Genomic DNA, 22,230 nt, shown 5'->3' on the forward strand with positions numbered 1-22,230 from the left:
GCTGTATGAGGGCTTGTTTTTTACGAGACGAGTTGTATTTTTCAAATGGTACAATTTAATGTACCATATAATGTACTGAAAAACTTGAAAAAATTAAATTCCGCCATCTTTCAGTGTGTCTTGTTTCTATGGCGCAAAAACTGCAACACAAATTACACAACTTTATCCTATAGGTCAGTAGGATTATTACGATACCAAACTTATTTAGGTTTTTTTTTGCGGCACTACTTGTATTTCAGGACTGCAGGACGTCCTGAAGTTTGCATTGGTACCTTTGGATTTCTGGACTATTTTTTTAGTCCCCAGAGGGGACAATAACTTTGATCGCTCTTGCAGTATGATGTAATGCCATAGCATTACATGATACTGTGATCGCGCAGGCAGCCTATCAAGCCACCCAACGGGGATGGCTTGACAGTCATTCTGCTAACACAGGAGGCCCCCGGCTGCAATGACACTCGCACGCTCCCTGCAATCTCATTGCAGGGGGCCGTATGGGACCCCCGCACATCGTTTGGGGGATTTAAAGGGTTAAGAGGTGCAATGACCAGCGCAGCTTATCGAAGCTGTTGCCAACAGGTGGAGGCTGTAAGAAACGGCGCCTGTAGTGTATGAAGGTAGATCACCCTCCCATAGACGTCCTGGAGCTGCAGGATGTAAAAACACTATAGGCCGGTCAGTAAGGGGTTAACGTTAAAACATTTTCAAACACCTCTCTACATTTTTACCCTAAGTTTTATTACAATGCCACCCAATAATTTTTTTACTATGTAGAACAGTGTAACATTGGGCTTAAAGATGTCCAGTAAGGACAAACTTCCACAGCAATGAGCTGATCATTGGGGAGCTTTGCTGCTGGAACTCCTGTAAATTAACTGTTGCCAGCATGGAAAGCTGTATTGTAGCATTATATTGTGGTCATTGCATTTTCTAGGAAACCATGTAATACATGAGCATTATATGCTATCCATACAGCCTACTGAAGCATATGAACAGGATTTGTCTTTAGCTTAGATAAGCCCCTTTTAGCTGTACTTATCTGTTTTGTGCATTGAGTTTTCCTTCTCATATATTTAGAAAGCCTCATATTTGATTTGCAGGCTATCTTACTGTAAAGTTTCTGGCTGGGGAAAGTGGGGCATTTCCAGCACTGATCAGTCTCTCTCATGAATGTGTACAAGCTCAGCTCCCCCTCCCTACTCCTCTTTCAGATGCTGTGTAGCATAACCATGTCCACTCAATACTACACAGCTATTTCTTCATCCTCTCTCTCTCTGAGTAACTGCTGGCCTGTTACAGCTAATTGCTGATAAGAGCAGAAAATTCACCTGGAGTGAATTACAGCCCTCTGTAATAGTAGCTTTATCTGCTCTCTATACTTCTGATCTCCTCCACATTTCCTGGCACTGTTATACAGCCCCCAGTAATAACTCAGTTGAAAGGCAGTGAATGCAGGTTCACAACAGGGGAGCAGGCTAAGGAAGGAGTCAGTCAGTTTACTCTGACTGACAGAATTTGCTAAAATTTCAGTCCTCCCGCCAGCCATAGCTTGAAAAACAATACAAGCATAGAAACCAAACAATCAGAAATGTTTTAATTAAAAACAATTACAAAAAGTCTTCATTTGCAAAAAAACATTGATTTAAAAACTAAATAAAAGAGCAAAGCCTTTAAAGGAGATGTCCCGCGCCGAAACGGGTTTTTTTTTTTTTAAACCCCCCCCCCCCGTTCGGCGCGAGACAACCCCGATGCAGGGGTTAAAAAAACCACCCGCACAGCGCTTACCTGAATCCCGGCGGTCCGGCGTCTTCATACTCACCTGCTGAAGATGGCCGCCGGGATCCTCTGTCTTCGTGGACCGCAGCTCTTCTGTGCGGTCCACTGCCGATTCCAGCCTCCTGATTGGCTGGAATCGGCACGTGACGGGGCGGAGCTACACGGAGCCGCTCTCTGGCACGAGCGGCTCCATAGAAGACTGCTGAAGACCCGGACTGCGCAAGCGCGGCTAATTTGGCCATCGGAGGCCAAAAATTAGTCGGCTCCATGGAGACGAGGACGCTAGCAACGGAGCAGGTAAGTATAAAACTTTTTATAACTTCTGTATGGCTCATAATTAATGCACAATGTACATTACAAAGTGCATTATTATGGCCATGCAGAAGTGTATAGACCCACTTGCTGCCTCGGGACATCTCCTTTAAGCTAGTATCCCCGTTTTACACTTATTCTCGTTGGTCTGTGGACTCCTGCCACAGCCAGTCAATGCTCTTCATACTCCCACTGGAATCCTGCTGTCATTGTATAGCGCTGCCTACATGATAATTGCCCAGCTTGGCACAAGATAGGAAAGCAATAACACAAACATCAGTAGTGGAATCACTGCTCGGTTCCATCACAAATGTATAAAAAGCCGGCAATTGTGTGTCTTCAGCTCCAATGCAGATTTATGGATTGCTTCCGTTCTACAGACTACAAACGAACCCGGTGTTTGGTCATCTTACAATCATGTGTTTGTGTATCTTTACACTGAGCAACTATCATCCAGATAGGGGCTCAGAAAAGTCACCGAGGGGCGTGCATGGCAGTCGGTCATTAGTTATTTGACAAGATATTGTTTGTAAGGGGGATCTCCATGCAAATTTGTTTGCAGGTTATTAAAATACAAACGACTTTATACGAGAGGACTTTTGGTCAACCAGACTGTTCTTTTAAGATGAGCTAAAACAAAACAACTAGCGACTAGTGAGCGAGTTGTAGATGGCAGTGCTTACATCGAACGACTATTATCTGCATTAGCTCTTTCAAGAGATTATTAAGTTGATAGTTGCCCCATATAAAGGTTGTTCCGCTACTATGCTCTATCTGACCTCTCTTCTACTATCTGCAGAATATGAAGAAGACGACACACAGATTGCCTGTAGTCTATTCTACGGAAACACAATCTGCATAGGAGCTGTAAACACCAAACGATAAGACATTTTTAATCACAACTTTTTGCGGAGGTGTTCTATTTTTTTTTAATTTCAGATCGACTTGAGCCAGAAAATGGTTGCAAAAGTGTATGTAGTGTTTGAGGCTTAGCTTATAGAATTCTAACAAAAAATATATCAGTCTTAAAATCAGGGTGGCCCCACTAGTAAGTGTCCCCTATATTGGTGGCCCCAATAGTAATAGTGCCCCCCATAGTAGGCCCAGTAGTAATAATGACCGCCATAGTGACTGCAGTAGTAATAAGTTCCCCATAGTGACCCCTATAGTAACAATGTCGACTATAGTGGCCCCAGTAGTAATACCGGTAGTGACCCCAGTAGTAATAGTAATCCCCATAGTGGCCATAGTAACAAGTATCCTCAATATTGGTGGCCCCTATAGTAATAGTGCGCCCCATAGTAGTCCCAGTAGTAAAAATGGCCCCCATAGTGACCCCAGTAGTAATAGTGACCACCATAGTGGCCTCAGTAGTAATAAGGATCCCCCATAGTGACCCCAGTAGTAAAAGGCTCCCACATAGTATCCCAGTAATAATAGCAATCACCATAGTGGCCCCAGTAGTAAGTGTTCCCTATATTGGTGGCACCAATAGTAATAATAATAACCACTTTATTGGCCCCAGTAGTAATATGTGATCCCGATAGTAGTTTCAGTAGTAATGGTGACGCCCCTCTATTGGCCTCTGGCCAGGCAGCATTCCAGCAAGCATTCCACTCACCCATTCTACAGCCCCAGTGTAGACTCTGTGACCACCGACCTCACCCCTCAGCGTCTGTGCTGCATACAGGATGGCGCACTCAGACATCAGGGGGGGAAGAGGTAAGCTGTCACAGACGTTGCACTGCCACAGCCAGACCGGAGCTGCAGGCTGGGTGAGTGGCATACCCGTTAAGTTGCTGCACGGCCACATGAAGTGATGTGGCGGGACGGATTTGGCACGTGGGCCTTGTGTTTGACATGTGTGTTTCAGTTTGGCCCTTAATTCAGATATTAAGGACCTCAACTGCATGTCTCATCTCTAGACAAGCAAAAAAAAGGAACCACTGAAAAAATGACAATACAAGAAGTGGACACAAAGAATAATTAAAGACTGTACTTATGCAATAGAAGATCTGAGAAAAATGCAATTCAAGATCCTTCGGCTCTCACCTGCGGAAGTGCGATGTTCAGCTGCCTTTGAAGAGATTCCTTCTCGTGACCCAATTCTCTCAGCCGTAGCTGTGCAGTGGCCAGGCTCTCCTGAGTCTCCCGCAGAGTCTCAAGCAACCTCTCCCTCTCATTTAACATGTTTACCATAAGCTGCTCAAAGTTAGCATCGTCAGAGCTGTAGGTCGAACCTCGACGGTTGTCCTCATTAATGGTTGGCATCACTTCACACATCATCTTGATAGCTTTATGTCACGAAATATACACCAGGAAAAGAAGGCACCAGGGAGGGCTATAAATGCTGACAAATCCAGTCAAGGCAAACAGGTAGGGGGAGGTAAAGATACGGTACAGGAGTGGATCCACTTGTTCACATCAGAAATGAAAATGGAAGGGTAACCATGTGTATGAAAACTACGTGTAGTGTCCAGCTTGAAGCATCTTTCTCACAGACCAGAAGAAGAATCCAGATCAAGTCACTACTTCGAGACGTATGGACCAGGTCAAGAAGTCAGGACTCTCCTCACTGCAGTCACCAACCATTAAGAATGTCCACATAAGTATGTAACATCACCTAGAAACAAGAGACATAGATTTTAGATGAATGCATAGTCATAACCAGGAATAGTGAAGCAAAACTCAATTAGGAGAAATAAAATTATTATTATGAGTACCATAGTATTAAAGTTAGACTGTACTTAGGGCCAAAGACATAGGTGGAGGCCAGCATATATGGGTTTGGAGGGAGTCAATGTGAAATTTGGATAGAAAGAGGTTCATGGAACTGTGGGAGGAGTGGGGGAGAGAGGTGGGATTAGGGGAGTTATAAAAAAGGGGGGAAAAGGCAGGTGAGAAGCCATTTTAGTTCTGCCAGGGAACAATCTCCTACCAACCCTCCCTTTTTCAGTTTATGATTGGGGCTTTTGGTTGGGAATGGAATTTTTGGCTTGGTACAGTGGGAAGGTGTTTTTAGAGGTGTTTTTGAGCCTCGTGTGGTGCAGAGTGCTAAGGCAGCAGAAATGCAGTCCTAAACTCTTCAGGTTGTGGGTTCAATCTCTGCTTGGTTCAGGTAGCTGGCTTAAGGTGGACTCAGCCTTGCATCCAGGGGCGTAAGTAAAGGCTCAGGGGCCCTGATGCAAAACGTGAGCTGGGGCCACCCCTCTATCGGTATCTGTACCCGTACCCATACCTAAACCATGCTGCACAGAGACATAACTTGAAGCTTCTTGGCCTCAATGCAAAACCTGTAACATCTATAATGCTTTATTCATAGTACTGGGCTCCCTATATGGAGAAGAGAGGCCCTTATGGGCCCCCTAAGGCTCCTAAGCCAGGGTGCAACCGCATCCCCTGCACCCTCTATAGTTACGCCCCTGCTTGCATCCTTCCGAGGTCGGTAAAATGAGTACTCATCTTGGTGCAGGTAATAAATAAAATTACCTGAAAGCACTGCAGAATAAATTGGTAAATAACAAGATTATTTAATTTTTTTTATGACAGTCTAGTGGTGGAAGGGCCATGAAGTTGGTGTGGAGTTAGTAGCTCTGGTGTTCGGTGCGGGATCCAGGAAAGCTCTGGACTCTCCGGTTACAAGGAAATGTTCAGGGTCTGGCATTAGTCTGCGTAGTTAATGGCCTGTGGCTCATTAGTGGGTGGTTTTGTCTCTGGGCTTTCGATAATCAGCCAGAAGTAAATCAGGGTATGGAGCTGCAGACTAGCACCAGACCTTTTGGGGCTTCAAGGATATCCCCCATTATGTCACCCAGGGTTTCAACTCTAACGGTTGGCCTCAGTTATACTGGCGGAAGCCAGGTGACTGTGGTTTTCTATTTAATTACATGCTGTTTGTTTTAATAAAAGGGCTGCTGTGGCCAATAAAATCCACTTACGTTGTTGTGTATATATTGCTTGGGATAGGTAAAGGCAGTTAAGTGGCAAAATTAAACAAATCGACAATCTCCTAGTCATGATAATAAATAATAAGCATTAGATTTTAAAAATTACGACTAAAAATGAAATATTATCCCAAACTTTCAAGTAATGTATTAAAATGTGCAGAAAACATCCTGAACCTAATCAGAGAGCAATTGGCCATGTTGCCTTTTATAGGTGCACAGATATTGAAGAAATCTGTAGCTTTGGCTTAGAAGTGAAGAGTGGGGCATCGCTAGAAAGGCGCCAGGGAGGACGAAGTGTTCCATGACTTCAGAAATTGCAATTTTAGGTTGCACGAAATGCAGACACGTTAGGGTCTATATCACGCCTGAAATACTAACACTCGGTGTGGTTCCATGGGACAGAACAAACTGCAGAACCCCAGGGGTGTTTTAAATTCGCCACAGTAGAATCACAGTGGCCTCCTTGATGAATCCATAATATGGACTCTGTGGAAGAGAGCCTTAGCCTGGGTTCACACACACCGGAATCCCAGGGAAAATCTCGCGGTTTGGCCACAGCGAACTACCGCAAGATTTCTGCCGAGAGAAGCACTGCTTCAAGACCCGCGGCACTTAGCCACGGGTTTTGAAGCGGCCTGGCAGCTCGCTCTTCCACTGCGGCCGGCGCTCCCATAGAGGAGAGCGCGGCCGCAGTGGAAGAAGAAAAAAAAAAATGTACATGCTACGGCCAGGTGGATTCACCGTCCCGTGTGGACGAGATTTATGAGAAATCTCATCCACATGCCTGGCTAATCCTGAGATTAGGGGCCACCGGCGGATTTGCTGCGGACGGAATTTCCGCAGCAAATCCGCCCTGTGTGAACCCAGCTTTAGGGTGAATTTAGATTTTTCTTTCTTTTTGTGTGTTGCAATATCAGCATGATATCAGGATACAAACATAGACCTCATAGGGCCACTATAGTTTTTTTCTTAAGGATTCCTATAGATGCCATATTACAAAGAAGAACATTGCCTCTAGGCAAGTACACAGTGCCAATTTAGGGGAACACACTATGCGAACAGGTATGTAATAGGCCCACAGAGACTCTCTGTGCCACCATACAATTTCCAATCCCAAAGCGTTGCCATGTGTGTGATCCTTTAGCCCTACATACAGCAATTCTTGCTATAATTAACCATCTTTAGGTTTGATGAGGCTTTATAGAGCAGTCATTATTAAATACCACAACAAGAAAATACTTTCATTATGTGAAGTGTTAAAAGAAATGCTAAGAGCTGGATAGTTGGAAGGCACAGTGTGCATAATTCTCGCAGCCAATTCTTTCTTCCATGGGAAAAATGTGACTTTTGAGGCTCTTCTTATTTTGCTGCTCATATTTCCTCACCAGGGTTAATAGTGAGGCCTGGGAATTGCTGTAATTAGAACCCCACCCTGATTCCGTGTAGCAGGCTGACGGGAGGGTTCCACCTTGCCTCACCCCAAGTTTCTTTCTGAGTAACACGTGAAGATGCGAGACTTACACAACACTCCCTCGGTATTTTACCCACTGGGTTACAATACAAAAACAATATGTGAATTCTGTATTGGCAGTAAAAGTAGAAAGACAGGATGAGCTCTGCAAAATACTAACTATTCACCAATTAGGTGAATGTCTAATAAAATAGACTTTTGCCTGCATATTGTAAAGTGACATAAACATAGAATTATGTAACGCAAAGACTATACCGAAGACTATAAAAAGACAACAAATACACTATAGGGATAGCCTGTCAAAGCCCCCCCCCCCCCCCATATAAAAGCCCCCCAAGCCCCAGTTCTTTTTAGGCTCAAATGCCATAATTCGTTTTATAATGGCGATTTAGTTGACTGAGGTTCAGAACCACTTGGTGTAGTAGATATCTCTCCTCGCAGAGCTGGTGCTTATATATGAGTAACAGTAATTTTAAACAAGCAGAGCAGAAATATAAAGCATCGGGCATAGCTGTAGCTTAGAGGGGTTGTCTAGTGATACAACTCCTTTCCATATGCCCAATTAGATCACATAAAAAGTCGATAATAAGGTGGACCAGAGCAGAGAGCCACTATCTAGACGATCAAAGATCGGATCTTTCTTGCAGAACCAGATGTCCATGGACTATGCCTGAACCAGATGTCATGGACTATGCCTGAACCAGATGTCATGGACTATGCCTGAACCAGATGTCATGGACTATGCCTGAACCAGATGTCATAGACTATGCCTGAACCAGATGTCATAGACTATGCCTGAACCAGATGTCATGGACTATGCCTGAACCAGATGTCATGGACTATGCCTGAACCAGATGTCATGGACTATGCCTGAACCAGATGTCATGGACTATGCCTGAACCAGATGTCATAGACTATGCCTGAACCAGATGTCATAGACTATGCCTGAACCAGATGTCATGGACTATGCCTGAACCAGATGTCATGGACTATGCCTGAACCAGATGTCATGGACTATGCCTGAACCAGATGTCATGGACTATGCCTGAACCAGATGTCATAGACTATGCCTGAACCAGATGTCATAGACTATGCCTGAACCAGATGTCATAGACTATGCCTGAACCAGATGTCCATGTACTATGCCTGAACCAGATGTCATAGACTATGCCTGAACCAGATGTCCATGTACTATGCCTGAACCAGATGTCCATGTACTATGCCTGAACCAGATGTCATAGACTATGCCTGAACCAGATGTCCATGTACTATGCCTGAACCAGATGTCCATGTACTATGCCTGAACCAGATGTCCATGTACTATGCCTGAACCAAATGTCCATGTACTATGCCGAACCAAATGTCCATGTACTATGCCGAACCAGATGTCCATGTACGGCATGCTCAGCTTCCCTCAGAGTTAACAGCAGGGTTTGTAATGTCAATCCTGTAGTTATCACCACAAAGGCGAGAAGATGCAAATTTCTGACTACTACAGCCAATCCTACTATATCTCCACCTTAAATAATAAGCACTTGCACTAGCTAGGACTACCGTAAAAGCAAATTCTGATTGAAACGAGTCGGAAACTACCTGCATGTTGTTTTAAACATATGTGTATTCGTTAAATACCTAAATGATGCAGATTTGGCCATAGCTTTTGTAGTGGATCTGCTGCTGATTGTAACCCTGTATTTCAAGTCATGGAATTGGCAGCATAAAGCCTCATTCACAACAGTGTATTTGCACTGTATTTGCACTGCGTATTGTGCGCATATTTTTTTTATTGCACAGAATACGAAGTGCTGAAACTCCACTGATCAGCATTGGGGCATTCAGACCTGCTTTTTTCACGCACGTGAAAACAAAATTGCAGCATGTCCTATTCTGGTCTGTATTATAAATGAAAATAGCCCATTGAAGTCAATGGGATAACATAACATAAATACACTTGATATTTATGCATAAAATCAATAAGCCCTTCACCTTTTGCGTAAATATGCATAGTTTCAGTCTGTGAAAGCTAGTGCGTTTCACTAAATATGCCTTAGTGAATTTGCACATGGAGAATTGGCCACGATTTTCTTTCCAAACTCTCCGCAAAAGATTCTATAGTAATGTGGATGATATTTTCATAATCCACACACTGCAGAAAAAAATTCTGCACTAAATTGATGCAGAAATTGACATATCGTGCAGAATTTAAATCCGCAGCATATCAATTTTAAAGCAGCGGATTCGCGGTGCAGATTCCACCTCCAATGAAAGGAGGTTTTTTTTAAACGAAATTCCGCATTAAAATCTGCATCAAATGGTCTGGATTGTGATGCACTTGTTGCATCGTGGTTTTGCTGCGCAGAAAATTCCGCTCCGTGTGAACATAGCCTAAATTGGCATGCTACAGATTAAGAATCTGCATTTTTTTTTCAAAAATGCTGCGGATTTGTTGCAGAAATTTTCCACTCCATGTGAAATTTTTTAAAATCTCCTCCCATGGCTTGTACTGCAAATGCTGCGTAATTTTCGCAGCAGATTCTACAGAATGTACAGCCTGTGTGAAGCAAGCAGACAGCACAATGCACTGCCACTTCAACTCGCACGATGGTATAAGAAAAAGCCATCAGACTACACAGAGCGCATCTGTAATGACAGTCCAATCCCAAATGGTGCCAAAGCTTTGCAAATGTCTGACCAGTTTAATACTAACACAAGAAAAGACAAGGGACCGCAGCAGCGCAGAAGATATCCCCAAAGGTTTCACTACTCCCATCGCCCCTCTAAACGTGATGTACCTTAACAGCGCATCATCAAAAGCAGAGTTCCCCAACCTCTGTCTCCTTCAGTTGTTAAAGAACTACAATTCCCAGATGCCACGTGGAGAAAAAAAAAAAAGTCTAACTGATCGCCAAACGCAAACATCTGATCCCTGTTATCAGACATTTATTGTTAGCTGTCCCAACAAGCGGATGGATAATAATGGGCACAGAGCAGATCCTTCATACACTCAGTTATTTGCCTCATAAATATATTATTGCCGTGCTACACTGCAGTAACAGAACATAAAAAGGATGATGAGTATTATATATTGTGTACTGGGAGTGGCGATAAACCCTAGCAGATCAAAGCAATACTTAAGGCAGCTTTATATGCATTTATATGGCATGAAGGATGGACCTCTGCAATCATCTGCAGTTATATGAAGGACCTATGTGTTTATAACTAAGATGTGCCTATAGTGTGCTGCACACTTGTGGGGGACGGACCTGTAGCACCGCTCATCCTGAACCCTCTGGTTCCTATCTTAAAACTACTTGGCACCTTCTCTATGAAGTTTTTGCATTTGTATTAGGTTGGTTACGCATACGGCTTTAAGGAAAAAAAAAAAAAAGCTACTTTTTTTTTTTTGCAGTGTTTTTTTTAGCTAAAGCCAGAAGTGGATCCAGCAGAACGACGAAGTGATTCTTTGAATAGGAAACCCAAATATTCCTTAATAGCATTTAAATTTTGTTTTATGGTTCCCTATGGAAATTGAATGCATTGAAGATTATGGGGCAGGTTTATAAAAATTGAAGAAAAAAGGTATTTTTTGCCCAAAGCAACCAATCATAGAACAGGTTTCAATTTCAAGAGCACTGTGAGGAATGAAAGCTGAGCTGTGAATGGTTGCTATATACAACAAAGACAGTTTTTGTTTTAAACATTTTAATAAATTTCCCCCTAAATTTGTCGAAACGTCACCGCTGTCAACAACGTGGACTATAATGCCCAATGTCCATGGGCGGAATTGAATTGGGGAACCCACGCAGATGATCCACAGTTCAAGCCGCCCATAGAGAAACATGGGCATCCGCACTGGAATTAAAGCGTGGATTTGTTTTGCGGACCTTTTGGTCTGGAAAACAAATTGCAGCATGCTCCATTTCTGTGCAGATCCCGCATGGACGGCTTCCATTGAAGTGAATGGAAGCTGTCTGATCTGCGGCCCATCTGCAATTGAATTGACGAATTCCACAGGAAAACAGGGGTTAAAAAAAAAGAAAAAGTACTGTGCATGCGTGGTGGCGCACATACATCCGCACACCACAGAAAAAAAGGGAAGACCCGGACAGGTAACGCAAAGTCCACGGCCGCGGGCAGGGTCAGATTCCACTGCGGGATCCCACATGTTGAATCCGATCCGTCCGTGGACATGAGGCCTAACTGTTGAGACAAGACCACCAAACAGGCATTTGACGCGTTATGCCGCAAACATACTGAGTTGAACGGCATGTTTATGGTTTGTGAATACTGCCAAAGTGCATTGCGAGATCAGTACGGTGAAGGAAGAGTACTGGCAAAAATGTTATTATCACAAATTGGTGAAAACATTTAAGACAAAAAGAAGTGTTCCCTTCAACAAGTTGGTGCCACACATCTAGTGCAAGCATGGGGGAAATTGAAATTTAGGAAATTTCAGCAACTGATTAAAAAATACTAGATTGACGCGAAAATAAAATAGGTTCATTCACAAAGATCGCAGCAGGTCTTTTCGGTCTGCGATATTGCCCATTATTTTCAATGGGAGAACATTGCGATCCCCTGCTGCGGCTGTGGCAGCCGCACCTGGGGACTCCTTCAGGGATCCGAGGCTGTTTCCATTGTGAAAACATCTTGTATCCAGGGGTTTTCCACATGGATGGATTGAGAGGGCAATATTGGGACGTGATTCACGCCACTGTGAAGGAGCCCTGACTCTCCCTAGCGGCACTGTTGGCTGAAGCACCACAGCGCTGCTAGACTTAACATAGGAACTTTGACCTTGCCTGACGGGTCACTAAATGTATCAAACTCAAATTTTATGATTTTACGGCAGTGGTGAGGATGTCACAAATCTAATGACACCAGAATCATCCACCAAAGGTCATGCAGAGTGGTCAAAGTGTGGTGCAAGAAAAAGCCTATAGGCTTTTTTTAATAATAGATGTGGCTGCCAAGATGACCAGACTGGATGCCACCTTATTTCTTCTTGTGGTGTTTACTGATGGACCGTATATACAGCAATAAGCTGTGAACAACGAGCGAGCACACTCAAAGATGGAATATGGCGGGCGATTGCTGCTATTACTGATGTCACAGTAGCAGACGTCTTCGCCAATATGCAGACTTACATACAAAAGTTCTTGGCTGATGGAGAGGGCCATTTTCAGCATATGCTCTAGGCAGACCATGTTTAGCAACATACAAGGTAAATGTAGATCAATTTTCGCTGAGAACCAGAAAAAAAAAATTCTAACGTTATTGAGAAATATTTGGGTTTCCAAGTGAGAGAATCACCCTGTATAAGTCTGTTCATGTGCTCTTAAAAAAAAAAACAAAAAAAAAAAACATGAAAATCTGCAAAATACGCTTTAAAAAAATCTGTGTGTGAAAGGTCTCTTATACAGGAGAATATACGCACATTATATTTCTAGGTATGGTCTCATTACAGGGATGTGTTCTCTAGTCATCATACAGGGCAAGCTATGGTTGATATCCCTTCTGATTTCCCTTTTCACAGACTCTGTGATGGTTTTAGGATGTCCTGTCAGCAGATATCAGCAGGGATATCCCACAGGAAAAAAAAAGATAAAGAATTCAATGGAAATTATGCAAGTGTCTCCACAGTGCACAAACCAGCAGTACATGACGTCTGGTATGTGTCCAATCTGTCAAGACTAACGGAAAGAAAGAGAAGTGGACACCCTACAAACCAATAGACAGAATCCATGTGTATGCAGCGGACCTGTCCCTAGCCCCTCCCCAGTGGCCATCAAGATAGATGTTGGATGAACAAGACATCTTCTCCGACTATCCCATTATCTAGACATAAAGGATCGGAAAGGTAGAAATTCAACCTGTTCAATCCTTATTTCCCCCAAAAGTAGACATCAGGACACAAATGGACCAAGAACGTTAATATCAGATTGTCAGAAGATAATCAACCAATGTGTATGACCTGGGACACAATTAGATCTGCCATGTTTAAGATTTATAGGGGATTCCTATAATAAAAGAAGCACCAGAGGTGTCTATTGACAGCTCACCACCCTTCCAATTACCATCATAGGAACGAACATACATGCAGCGCTTCAAGTCATCTGGGTTTTCCAGGATACCCATGTTTTGTCCACCTTATGTAACTAATTTCTCCATTTATCTCGGTAAGTTTATAAGGGAAAGAACATTGAGGTAGGAAATTGAATGGTATGAAGTCTTCACTGAAACTGTGAAGAAGTATGCATACACGAGCTGTATCTTGGGCACCAAGGTCTTCAGCAATAGCTTGGGTAAGTACATTAGGTGTAGTTTCTCTGGAAGTTACAGAGTTCCAACAGTGTGAGCCAGAACATCCAAGGCCAACTTTAGCACCAGACAAAGACAGATATATGCCTGGGCCCCCGAGTTAGAGGTGGGCTTATTACAACTCCTAGGCTTATCAACCTGGGTTTGAGTTGATAGGAGATAGGATATGATTCAACACTATTCTAACCAAAAATAATGGGACACACGAGTAAAGGGCCATTTACAGACAAAGATGATTGCTCAAAATTAATTCAAAAGATAGGGAGAATGACGGTTTGAGCGATCATTTTGCATTAGTTGCTAATAGGCACTAATGCCTATTAGCAGTTTATTACCTTTGTTTGCATGTAAGTGAGCCTCCGAAGCTGTATGCGGAAAACAGCAGGTGGTATGTTCTCTGCATACATTTCCTCTGTTCTGCTGAGGGGGTGCAAGCTAAATACAATGTAATCAGAGCTGCCTGTTGAGAACACAGAATGCGGTATCTGCTACCGGCTCTCCGGCTGAACGATGGATTTTATGCTCACCTAAAAATCATTGTTCAGCTGAAGAGTGAAAGATGGGAGCATTTACAAACAATGATTACTCAAACAATTGCTTTTGAGAGAATATTGAACGATATAATCATTGTGTGTAAATGGGGCTTATGAAACAAAAGTAATAATTATATTCATCTGTTAATACTTAGTGGGGCCTCCTTTGGTCCTAATGTCATCAGCTACTTTTCATGGCATACATTCTACTAATGTCTGATACATTTCAGCTGGTAGTTTACTCAATTCATCCTGCAAACGTCTGGCACCCCCACAGCGTTTAACATTTACGGCCGTGTGAGCCCAGCCTTAGGTATTCAGTTTCCGGCTCCATTATAAGAGCAGATAAACAGAATCCCCAGGCCAAACAATGCCATTTTATGATGGAGCTGAAAATAAATATGTATATTATATTAATGACTTATTGCTACTAGTGGGACAAACACCGAACTGCAAGAAATCCAGAACCACTTTGTAGTTCTGGCTACTCAAGCAGAAAAAAGGTGTCAGAAGATTTAGGGACCAAAATGTATCAACATTAGCGCATACACTATACAGGCCTTGCCATGGGACACACATTGAGAAGGACTCTAGTTGGCTCCTCGCACTTTCTTAACATCACAACATTAGCGAAACAAAGTATGGAAGATCAGCGCCAGATGCATGCTATCCCATGTCCTAGGATGAAGTTGTACAGCAGCACCAGACAGGAGCCCATTTTATTTTTTACGGGTTGCCTTCTTCCCTTGTAGGCTCCTGCAAACCATTACTTTCGCACAACTGAATGGAAAATATGATAAGATGAGATAAGGATGTTCATTTTATTGCATTATCATTCCTCGGCTCTATTAATTGAAACTAGCCTCTAATGACTTAAAAACGAAAAAATAAAACAATGTGATTATATCGGTGATATCAGAATACAAAATGGAACAGATCGGCTTTTTGCAGTCGTTTATTTACAAGGGAATGGCGCAGCCTTCTCCAATATAATTAACTCCTCACCAATGCAGCCGTTCTAATTACTGTAATTGTTAATTAGAGATGCTCAAAGTTCTTTTCTTACCACACATAGAGGGAATCAGGGCAGTATTTCATACGCCCTCGGAAAGAGCTGCCAGCTCTCAGCCCTGTCTTGCCTTTCTCCTCATCTGTGCATTACATTTCCACCTGCTTTACAGCAGAAACGACATACAATGAAATCATTTAGGAACAGCATCTATCAAATGAGAAGCCGAAGCCCATGGGGGTCAGAAGGAGTCTTCCATATGGATCGTCAGACGAAGTTATGATGTATTGTACTGCAGCATTAATGGCAGAAGAAAAAAAATACTGTAAATTACGCTTCAACATATCATGGTTAGACAGTTCAATAGTTATCTTGCCAAAGCCTGTTTGGCCTAGATTGGAGGAGAGCGCCTGCTTCTGAGGCTGATGAGATATGATTTATTATTAGAGAACCCGGCCCACAATGCAATGCAGTATGTGGTGCAGTTGCTGCAGAAAATCTTGGGCAGATAAGCGGTCAATCAATGCTGGACATCACTTTATCAAAAGGGTTCAGTTTTGAGATTCAACTATTATTTAGAACGTTCTGGCAAAACTACAGATTGACAGCATGAATTTAGGGAGATTGTCTCCCTAATGTATATGGGGTCCAATTTATTTAAAGGCTGAACCATTATCTCTCTGACATATTGCTGGAACGCCAGAAACATTTGGGTAGGAATGTTGATGAAATTTTCCCAAGAAGTTCACACTTATTGGGGTGATCCTATAACGCAGCATTTTGGAAATCCAAACCCCTACCTCTCCCGAAATGATGATCTATACAGTAAATGTTTTCACAAATATTTTTTACTGACCCTAAAGTTCCTGAGATGAAGCCACAGATGCCCCCACAACAACATGTGCCACCCACAAAAAGCTCTATTGACGCTTATGGACATCTTAGATGGGTCCGTTCATCAGGGTATGTCACTAGTGACAACAAAGGAGAAAAAGCCGGCTCCTTAAAAACACTTCTTTTGTTCTTCTTTAATTACAATTTTAAAAAAATTCATAAAATTATAAATGATAGGTACCGTCTGATACTATGTCAACGCACAGACGCATTTCAAAAGACACTGCTTTCTTGATCACAACTTTTGGTTCATATTTTTGATTATGAGGGTACTTTGAAAACAATATCCTCTAGGTCTTCATCTGAAGTACCCAGCGTGATATGGAATATAGTCACGTATAATATCCTACCAAATGTATTTAGGTAGCCCTATCAGTAGAATAGATCGTACCTAATTAGCATGTCATATGTGGTAAACACTAAACAAAAGATGCAGACCCTTGGAATTGTTAGACAGTGACGGGAGCTGCACAGTATTTGATTTATGGGTTATGCCACTGCATACAAGTCATCCATCATGAAGCAAAATGCATTAGGCCGTCTACAATGGTGAAGAGAGCGTCGTAATTGGACAGTTGAACAATGGAAGAACCGTCTATGCAGTCACGAATCGCGGTACTTCATCTTCAAATCAGATGGACGTACCTGGGTGTCAAAGATGCCTTTTGCTTGAGTGTATTGTGCCAATAGTTAAAGGGGTTGTCCCGCGCCGAAACGGATTTTTTTTTTTTAACCCCACCCCCACCCCCCCGTTCGGCGCGAGACAACCCCGATGCAGGGGTTAAAAAAACAAACCGGAGAGTGCTTACCTGAATCCCGGCGGTCCGGCGTCTTCATACTCACCTGCTGAAGATGGCCGCCGGGGTCTGCTCCCTCCGTGGACCGCAGCTCTTCTGTGCGGTCCATTGCCGATTCCAGCCTCCTGATTGGCTGGAATCGGCACATGACGGGGCGGAGCTACACGGAGCCGGCATTCTGCACGAGCGGCCCCATTGAAGATAGGAGAAGACCCGGACTGCGCAAGCGCGGCTAATTTGGCCATCGGAGGCCGAAAATTAGTCGGCACCATGGAGACGAGGACGCCAGCAACGGAGCAGGTAAGTATAAAACTTTTTATAACTTCTGTATGGCTCATAATTAATGCACAATGTACATTACAAAGTGCATTAATATGGCCATACAGAAGTGTATAGACCCACTTGCTGCCGCGGGACAACCCCTTTAAGTATAGCGGAGGTTCCATTATGGTGTGGGGACGTTTTACATGGCATAGTCTCGTCTATTGGTTGTAGTGGCAACAACCATGGAAACGGAGGTGTACCTTGACATTCTAAACAATAATGTGCTGCCGAATACTCTGGGAATGGTCAGCAATGCTCCCGACAAGACAACACGCCTTGTCATAAATCCAACACTGTTGCTCGATTGGACTGGCTTGCAAAGTCCTGTTTTGAACCCTGAACATCTTTAGAATGAACTGGAACATTGAGGCAGGAAATATGAACAGTGTCCATCTTCTTTGAAAGTACTTGCCAGACATTTGAAGGATGAGTGGAGGGAAATTCCATCTAAAGTGTATCAGATTTTAGTAGAAAATATGCCACAGAGAGTATCTGATCTCATGAGGGCCAAAGGAGGCCCCACTATTGATTCTTGCTCATGTGTTCAATTAATTTTGGCAGGATAGTGTGTGTATAAAAAGGTCTGGAGGAATCCAGAAGCAATCTTACAAAAAATAATGGGCCAGAAATGGAGTCGCTTTTAAGAGTAATTCCAGACTGGAAGCATTAAATAAAATAATCGAAAATTTCTAGACTTACAGGCAATGTGCTTGTGGAAATAATAAGCAAATTAACTCTCATCCACAAGGAAGAAAACTAGAATAGTGCCACCTATAGGTAGCTACTTTAGAAGTCAATGTTTGACTCATTATAGAGCTTTGTAGGCCCAGAATTTAGACTAACTCCAATAGGGTTATGCTATGTTTTTTTTTCTTATTTTTGGGAAATTCAACTAGAGGGGTCTAGCTAACCAAGGAGAGGGCCAGAGGGTATATGCCATCCACAAAGACCAACAGAAGATACATCTGTTGGATAATCCCATGGGAGCCCAGTCCAACACTACAAAGTACAGTTGATATATTGTTGTTATGGCTTACTTTACATTTGAGATTAACTAGCGTACATTTGAGCCATTTTTCACTACTTATGTAGTCATTTTTCTTTAGTTGATGCAAGTACTTGATAAAGACATTTAGCCAAGTGTCAAAACGCATTGTGCAGTTTTTGGAACCAAACTTTTGTGTACTACGGTACCATCTTGCCACCAGATGTTTTTCACCCCTCTGGGGAATCTTGAAGTAGCGCCAGCAACAGTTCTTTAGTCTTTACCGCTGGACTATATATATGTACGGCTCCATTGAAACTTCCGGGACTGATCACTGCCGCTGACAACACTGGCTTGAAGCTCCCATCTCTTGATATGAGTGAGAGACCAGCGCAGTTGTGCTTATAGTTGTATAGCGCCAACTTATTCTGCAGCACTTTCAGGTTATGTATTTATTACCCCCCACCAAGCTGGGTACTCATTTTACCGACCATGTAAGGATGGAAGGCTGAGTCAACCTTGAGCCGGCTACCTGACCCAAGCAGGGATTGATCTCACAACCTTCAGGTCGTGAGCATGAGCTTAAAGCTGCCCTAACATTCCGTGCGATGCTGCCGCCGGCCCCATTGAAAACAATGGGAGATGCGATGCGAGATTGCGCAACAAGATAGAACATGCTGTGATTTGTTTCCTGCATCGCCGTGCGATTCGGGAAAACATCGCTCATGTGTATGGCTCCGTTCCAAAGAATGGGGTTCATATTTGTGCATCTTGCAACGCACAACTCTCGCACAGTTTTCTCGACCGTGTGAATCCGGCCTAACGTGGCAGATTTGTATTCCGGACTCCAGGAAAGAAGGGTGAGACCCCTTATGAGAGACAAAGCGGTGGCCATGTTGGTTGTCACCCAGCTTTCCCAGGAACAGAGCTAAGTGGATGTGGAGGATTTCTTCCCAACCCTCTTTAATCCCATCAGGTTGGTTTATTAGTAAAATCAAATGCAGGGAATATATAATATGCAAACGCTACTGGAAGCCGGGACATCTGTTCTACAATAACCGTATACACAAACACTTCCATAAAAACACCCATCAAGCCTGTAATTCCTGCCATAAAAACAGGAGTCATTTGCTTCTCCCAATAAATGCTCACTTACCATCAAAGAAATGCAATTACATACAGACATCCCCACACGTATAACATGTGCCATTGCTACAATCTACTGTGCCACCGTCATATTAACCCTCTAACAATGAGGACAGCACATGCATTGTCATCTTACAGCCATCCATCATACCAATGGACAAGGCCGCCATGTTGGATAGGAATGCACTAGCATCCTGGCAGGTGGAGGGTTAAAATGAACACCACAACATATATCCAGCATGGACGGATCCCAACATCATGGGAACAGGCAATGTGTGAGCCTTATGTCTGAGGGAGGACACGTAACTACATAGCGCTGCTTTCTCTGTCCTCCTCCTGACAGCGCACGGTGACCTCGCCATGTTCTGCTGCTCACATCTCAAGTGTAATGTATGACGAGCCGTTTTCCCCCCATCCCCTCTGTTCCACCTTTTGCTCAGGGAAGGAAGGAGCTGTGCACTGGGGGCTTCATTAGGAGTTGGGGAGGTGTAAAGGGAAGTGTGGTAGTGCGTACTACAGGGTGGGCAACAGAAAAATAGGTCGGCACCATACCCTTATGGAATCTAAAAGAAAATGTCTTTGATGCCCCTAGCAACCAATCACAGCACAGGTTTCATTTCTTATACTGCTGAGGTAAAATGAAAGCTGCGCTGTGATTGGTTACTATTTCTTATACTGCTGAGGTAAAATGAAAGCTGCACTGTGATTGGTTGCTATTTCTTATACTGCTGAGGTAAAATGAAATCCGCACTGTGATTGGTTACTATTTCTTATACTGCTGAGTAGAGATGAGCGAACACGTTCGGCTCCGCCCCTTTTTCGCCCGAACACCGAACTTTGCGAACACTTCAGTGTTCGGGCGAAAAAGTTCGGGGGCCGCCGTGGCAGCGCGGGGGGGTGCGGCGGGGAGTGGGGGGGAGAGGGAGAGAGAGAGGGCTCCCCCCTGTTCCCCGCTACTGCTGCCCGCGCCGCCGCGCATCTCCCCGCCCCCCGGCGGCACCCGGACACTTACGCGCGAACACTGCAGTGTTCGGCAAAGCCGGTGTCCGGGTGCGGATGTGTCCGTAACGGACACGTTCGCTCATCCCTACTGCTGAGGTAAAATGAAAGCTGCACTGTGATTGGTTGCTATTTCTTATAGCGCTGAGGTAAAATAAAAGCTGTGCTGTGATTTGTTACCATTTGTTATACTGCTAAGTAAAATAAAAGCTACACTGTGATTGGTTGCTATTTTTTATAGCGCTGAGGTAAAATAAAAGCTGCGCTGTGGTTGGTTGCTATTTCTTATAGCACTGAGGTAAAATAAAAGCTGTGCTGCTATTTGTAACCATTTTTTATACTGCTGAGGTAAAATAAAAGCTACACCCTGATTGGTTGCCATTTCTTATACTGCTGAGGTAAAATGAAAGCTGCTCTGTGATTGGTTGCTATGGGCAACAAAAACAGATTTTCTGTAAGATGGCCTATTTTTCTGTGGCCCACCTTGTACTATACAGAAGGGCTAAGCAGCGGTGGTACATGGCTATATTAGCTCTTTAATCCTTCTGGGGGAAAATCCCAGCCAGAATTTTGACATTATCACAAGAATAATTATTTTATTTATTTACTGCTCATTTATTTGACTTTTACTCATTTATTATTTTTTAATAAGCAAATGCCTCAGTTATGCCACTGAATTTGGCTAAAATAGTTAAATAAGACACAATACCACTCCCCTGTACAAATTCTGCCCCTTACATTTACCTCATGCCCATCATGGATGCCATGTAGCCAATGCATATAGGTCACACTGTTGGCACTCAATTCATGTCATTCCTATTTATGCCAACAGACGCCAACAGTGCCTAGCTCCTGAAGGGCTCATTCACACCAGCGATATTCTCACGCCAGTTTTATGCAATGTGCACAAAACCCAGGCGAATATGAAACCTAATCCATGGATTCATTCACACTAGCGAATGCATCCAGTACAAAGTGATGCTTCCCACTGAAATCAGTGGGAAATGCTTACGATCCATTCACGAACCTGAAACACAATCGCGAGGATCACAATTTCACAGAAGTGATACAATTGTGTATCAAAAACGCTTTGCCTCGCCATTAAAAACACATGTTGGTAAGGGCAAAATTCGGGCAGAGTTTCTCGGCCCAATGTCGCGCTTCCCTGAGTGAATGTAGCCTCATGTGGCTTATTCTCACCACTTTTAAACACTTATGGCTCTTTCACATGGGCGTATTTGTGCACGTTTTTAGGCGGGGAAATGCGCTCATGCAAACACTAACAATAGAACCCATAGATTTCAATGGGTTCGCTCACATTACTTGTTTGTGCACATTTCCGCGACACGCTCTATTTTTGTGCACATTTGTGCACCAAAAACCCCATAGGAATCTATAGGGGTGCGCAAATGTGCACAAATTCTACATGAAAAACTGCATAAATGGGAAGGAACAGCAGCCATTTTGGAGCTTGTTTAGGATCATTCCACTTTGGAAGCTCAACCGAGTGGAGATGGAGATCCTCATCAATTTAGTTAAAGGAGATGTCTCGAGGAAGCAGTTAATTTTTTTTTTTGCCCAGTCCCCCCCATTAAACACACATTACTAAGCCCCCCTGTAAATGACATTTCTAGCTGGTTCGTACTTACCGTTCCAGCGTTTCAGCAACTTATAAAAGTTTCCTCAAGATGGCCGCCGGCTCTTTCCCCGTCGCTC

General features: G+C 43.4%; 1 protein-coding gene across 2 annotated transcripts in view; it reads right to left on the reverse strand.

The window, feature by feature from the left end:
* The window catches only part of PPFIA3 (PTPRF interacting protein alpha 3), a 141,279-nt gene that overhangs the window by 110,054 nt on the left and 8,995 nt on the right, over positions 1-22,230 (reverse strand). For both annotated transcript variants that reach the window (XM_066607904.1, XM_066607903.1), the window contains exon 2: positions 4,141-4,711. In XM_066607904.1, the coding sequence (XP_066464001.1) occupies positions 4,141-4,374 (234 nt within the window). In that variant the 5' untranslated portion in view covers positions 4,375-4,711. The remainder of the gene's footprint in view (positions 1-4,140; positions 4,712-22,230) is intronic.

Source organism: Eleutherodactylus coqui, chromosome 6 (assembly GCF_035609145.1).
Source record: "Eleutherodactylus coqui strain aEleCoq1 chromosome 6, aEleCoq1.hap1, whole genome shotgun sequence".
NCBI classification, from domain to species: domain Eukaryota; kingdom Metazoa; phylum Chordata; class Amphibia; order Anura; family Eleutherodactylidae; genus Eleutherodactylus; species Eleutherodactylus coqui.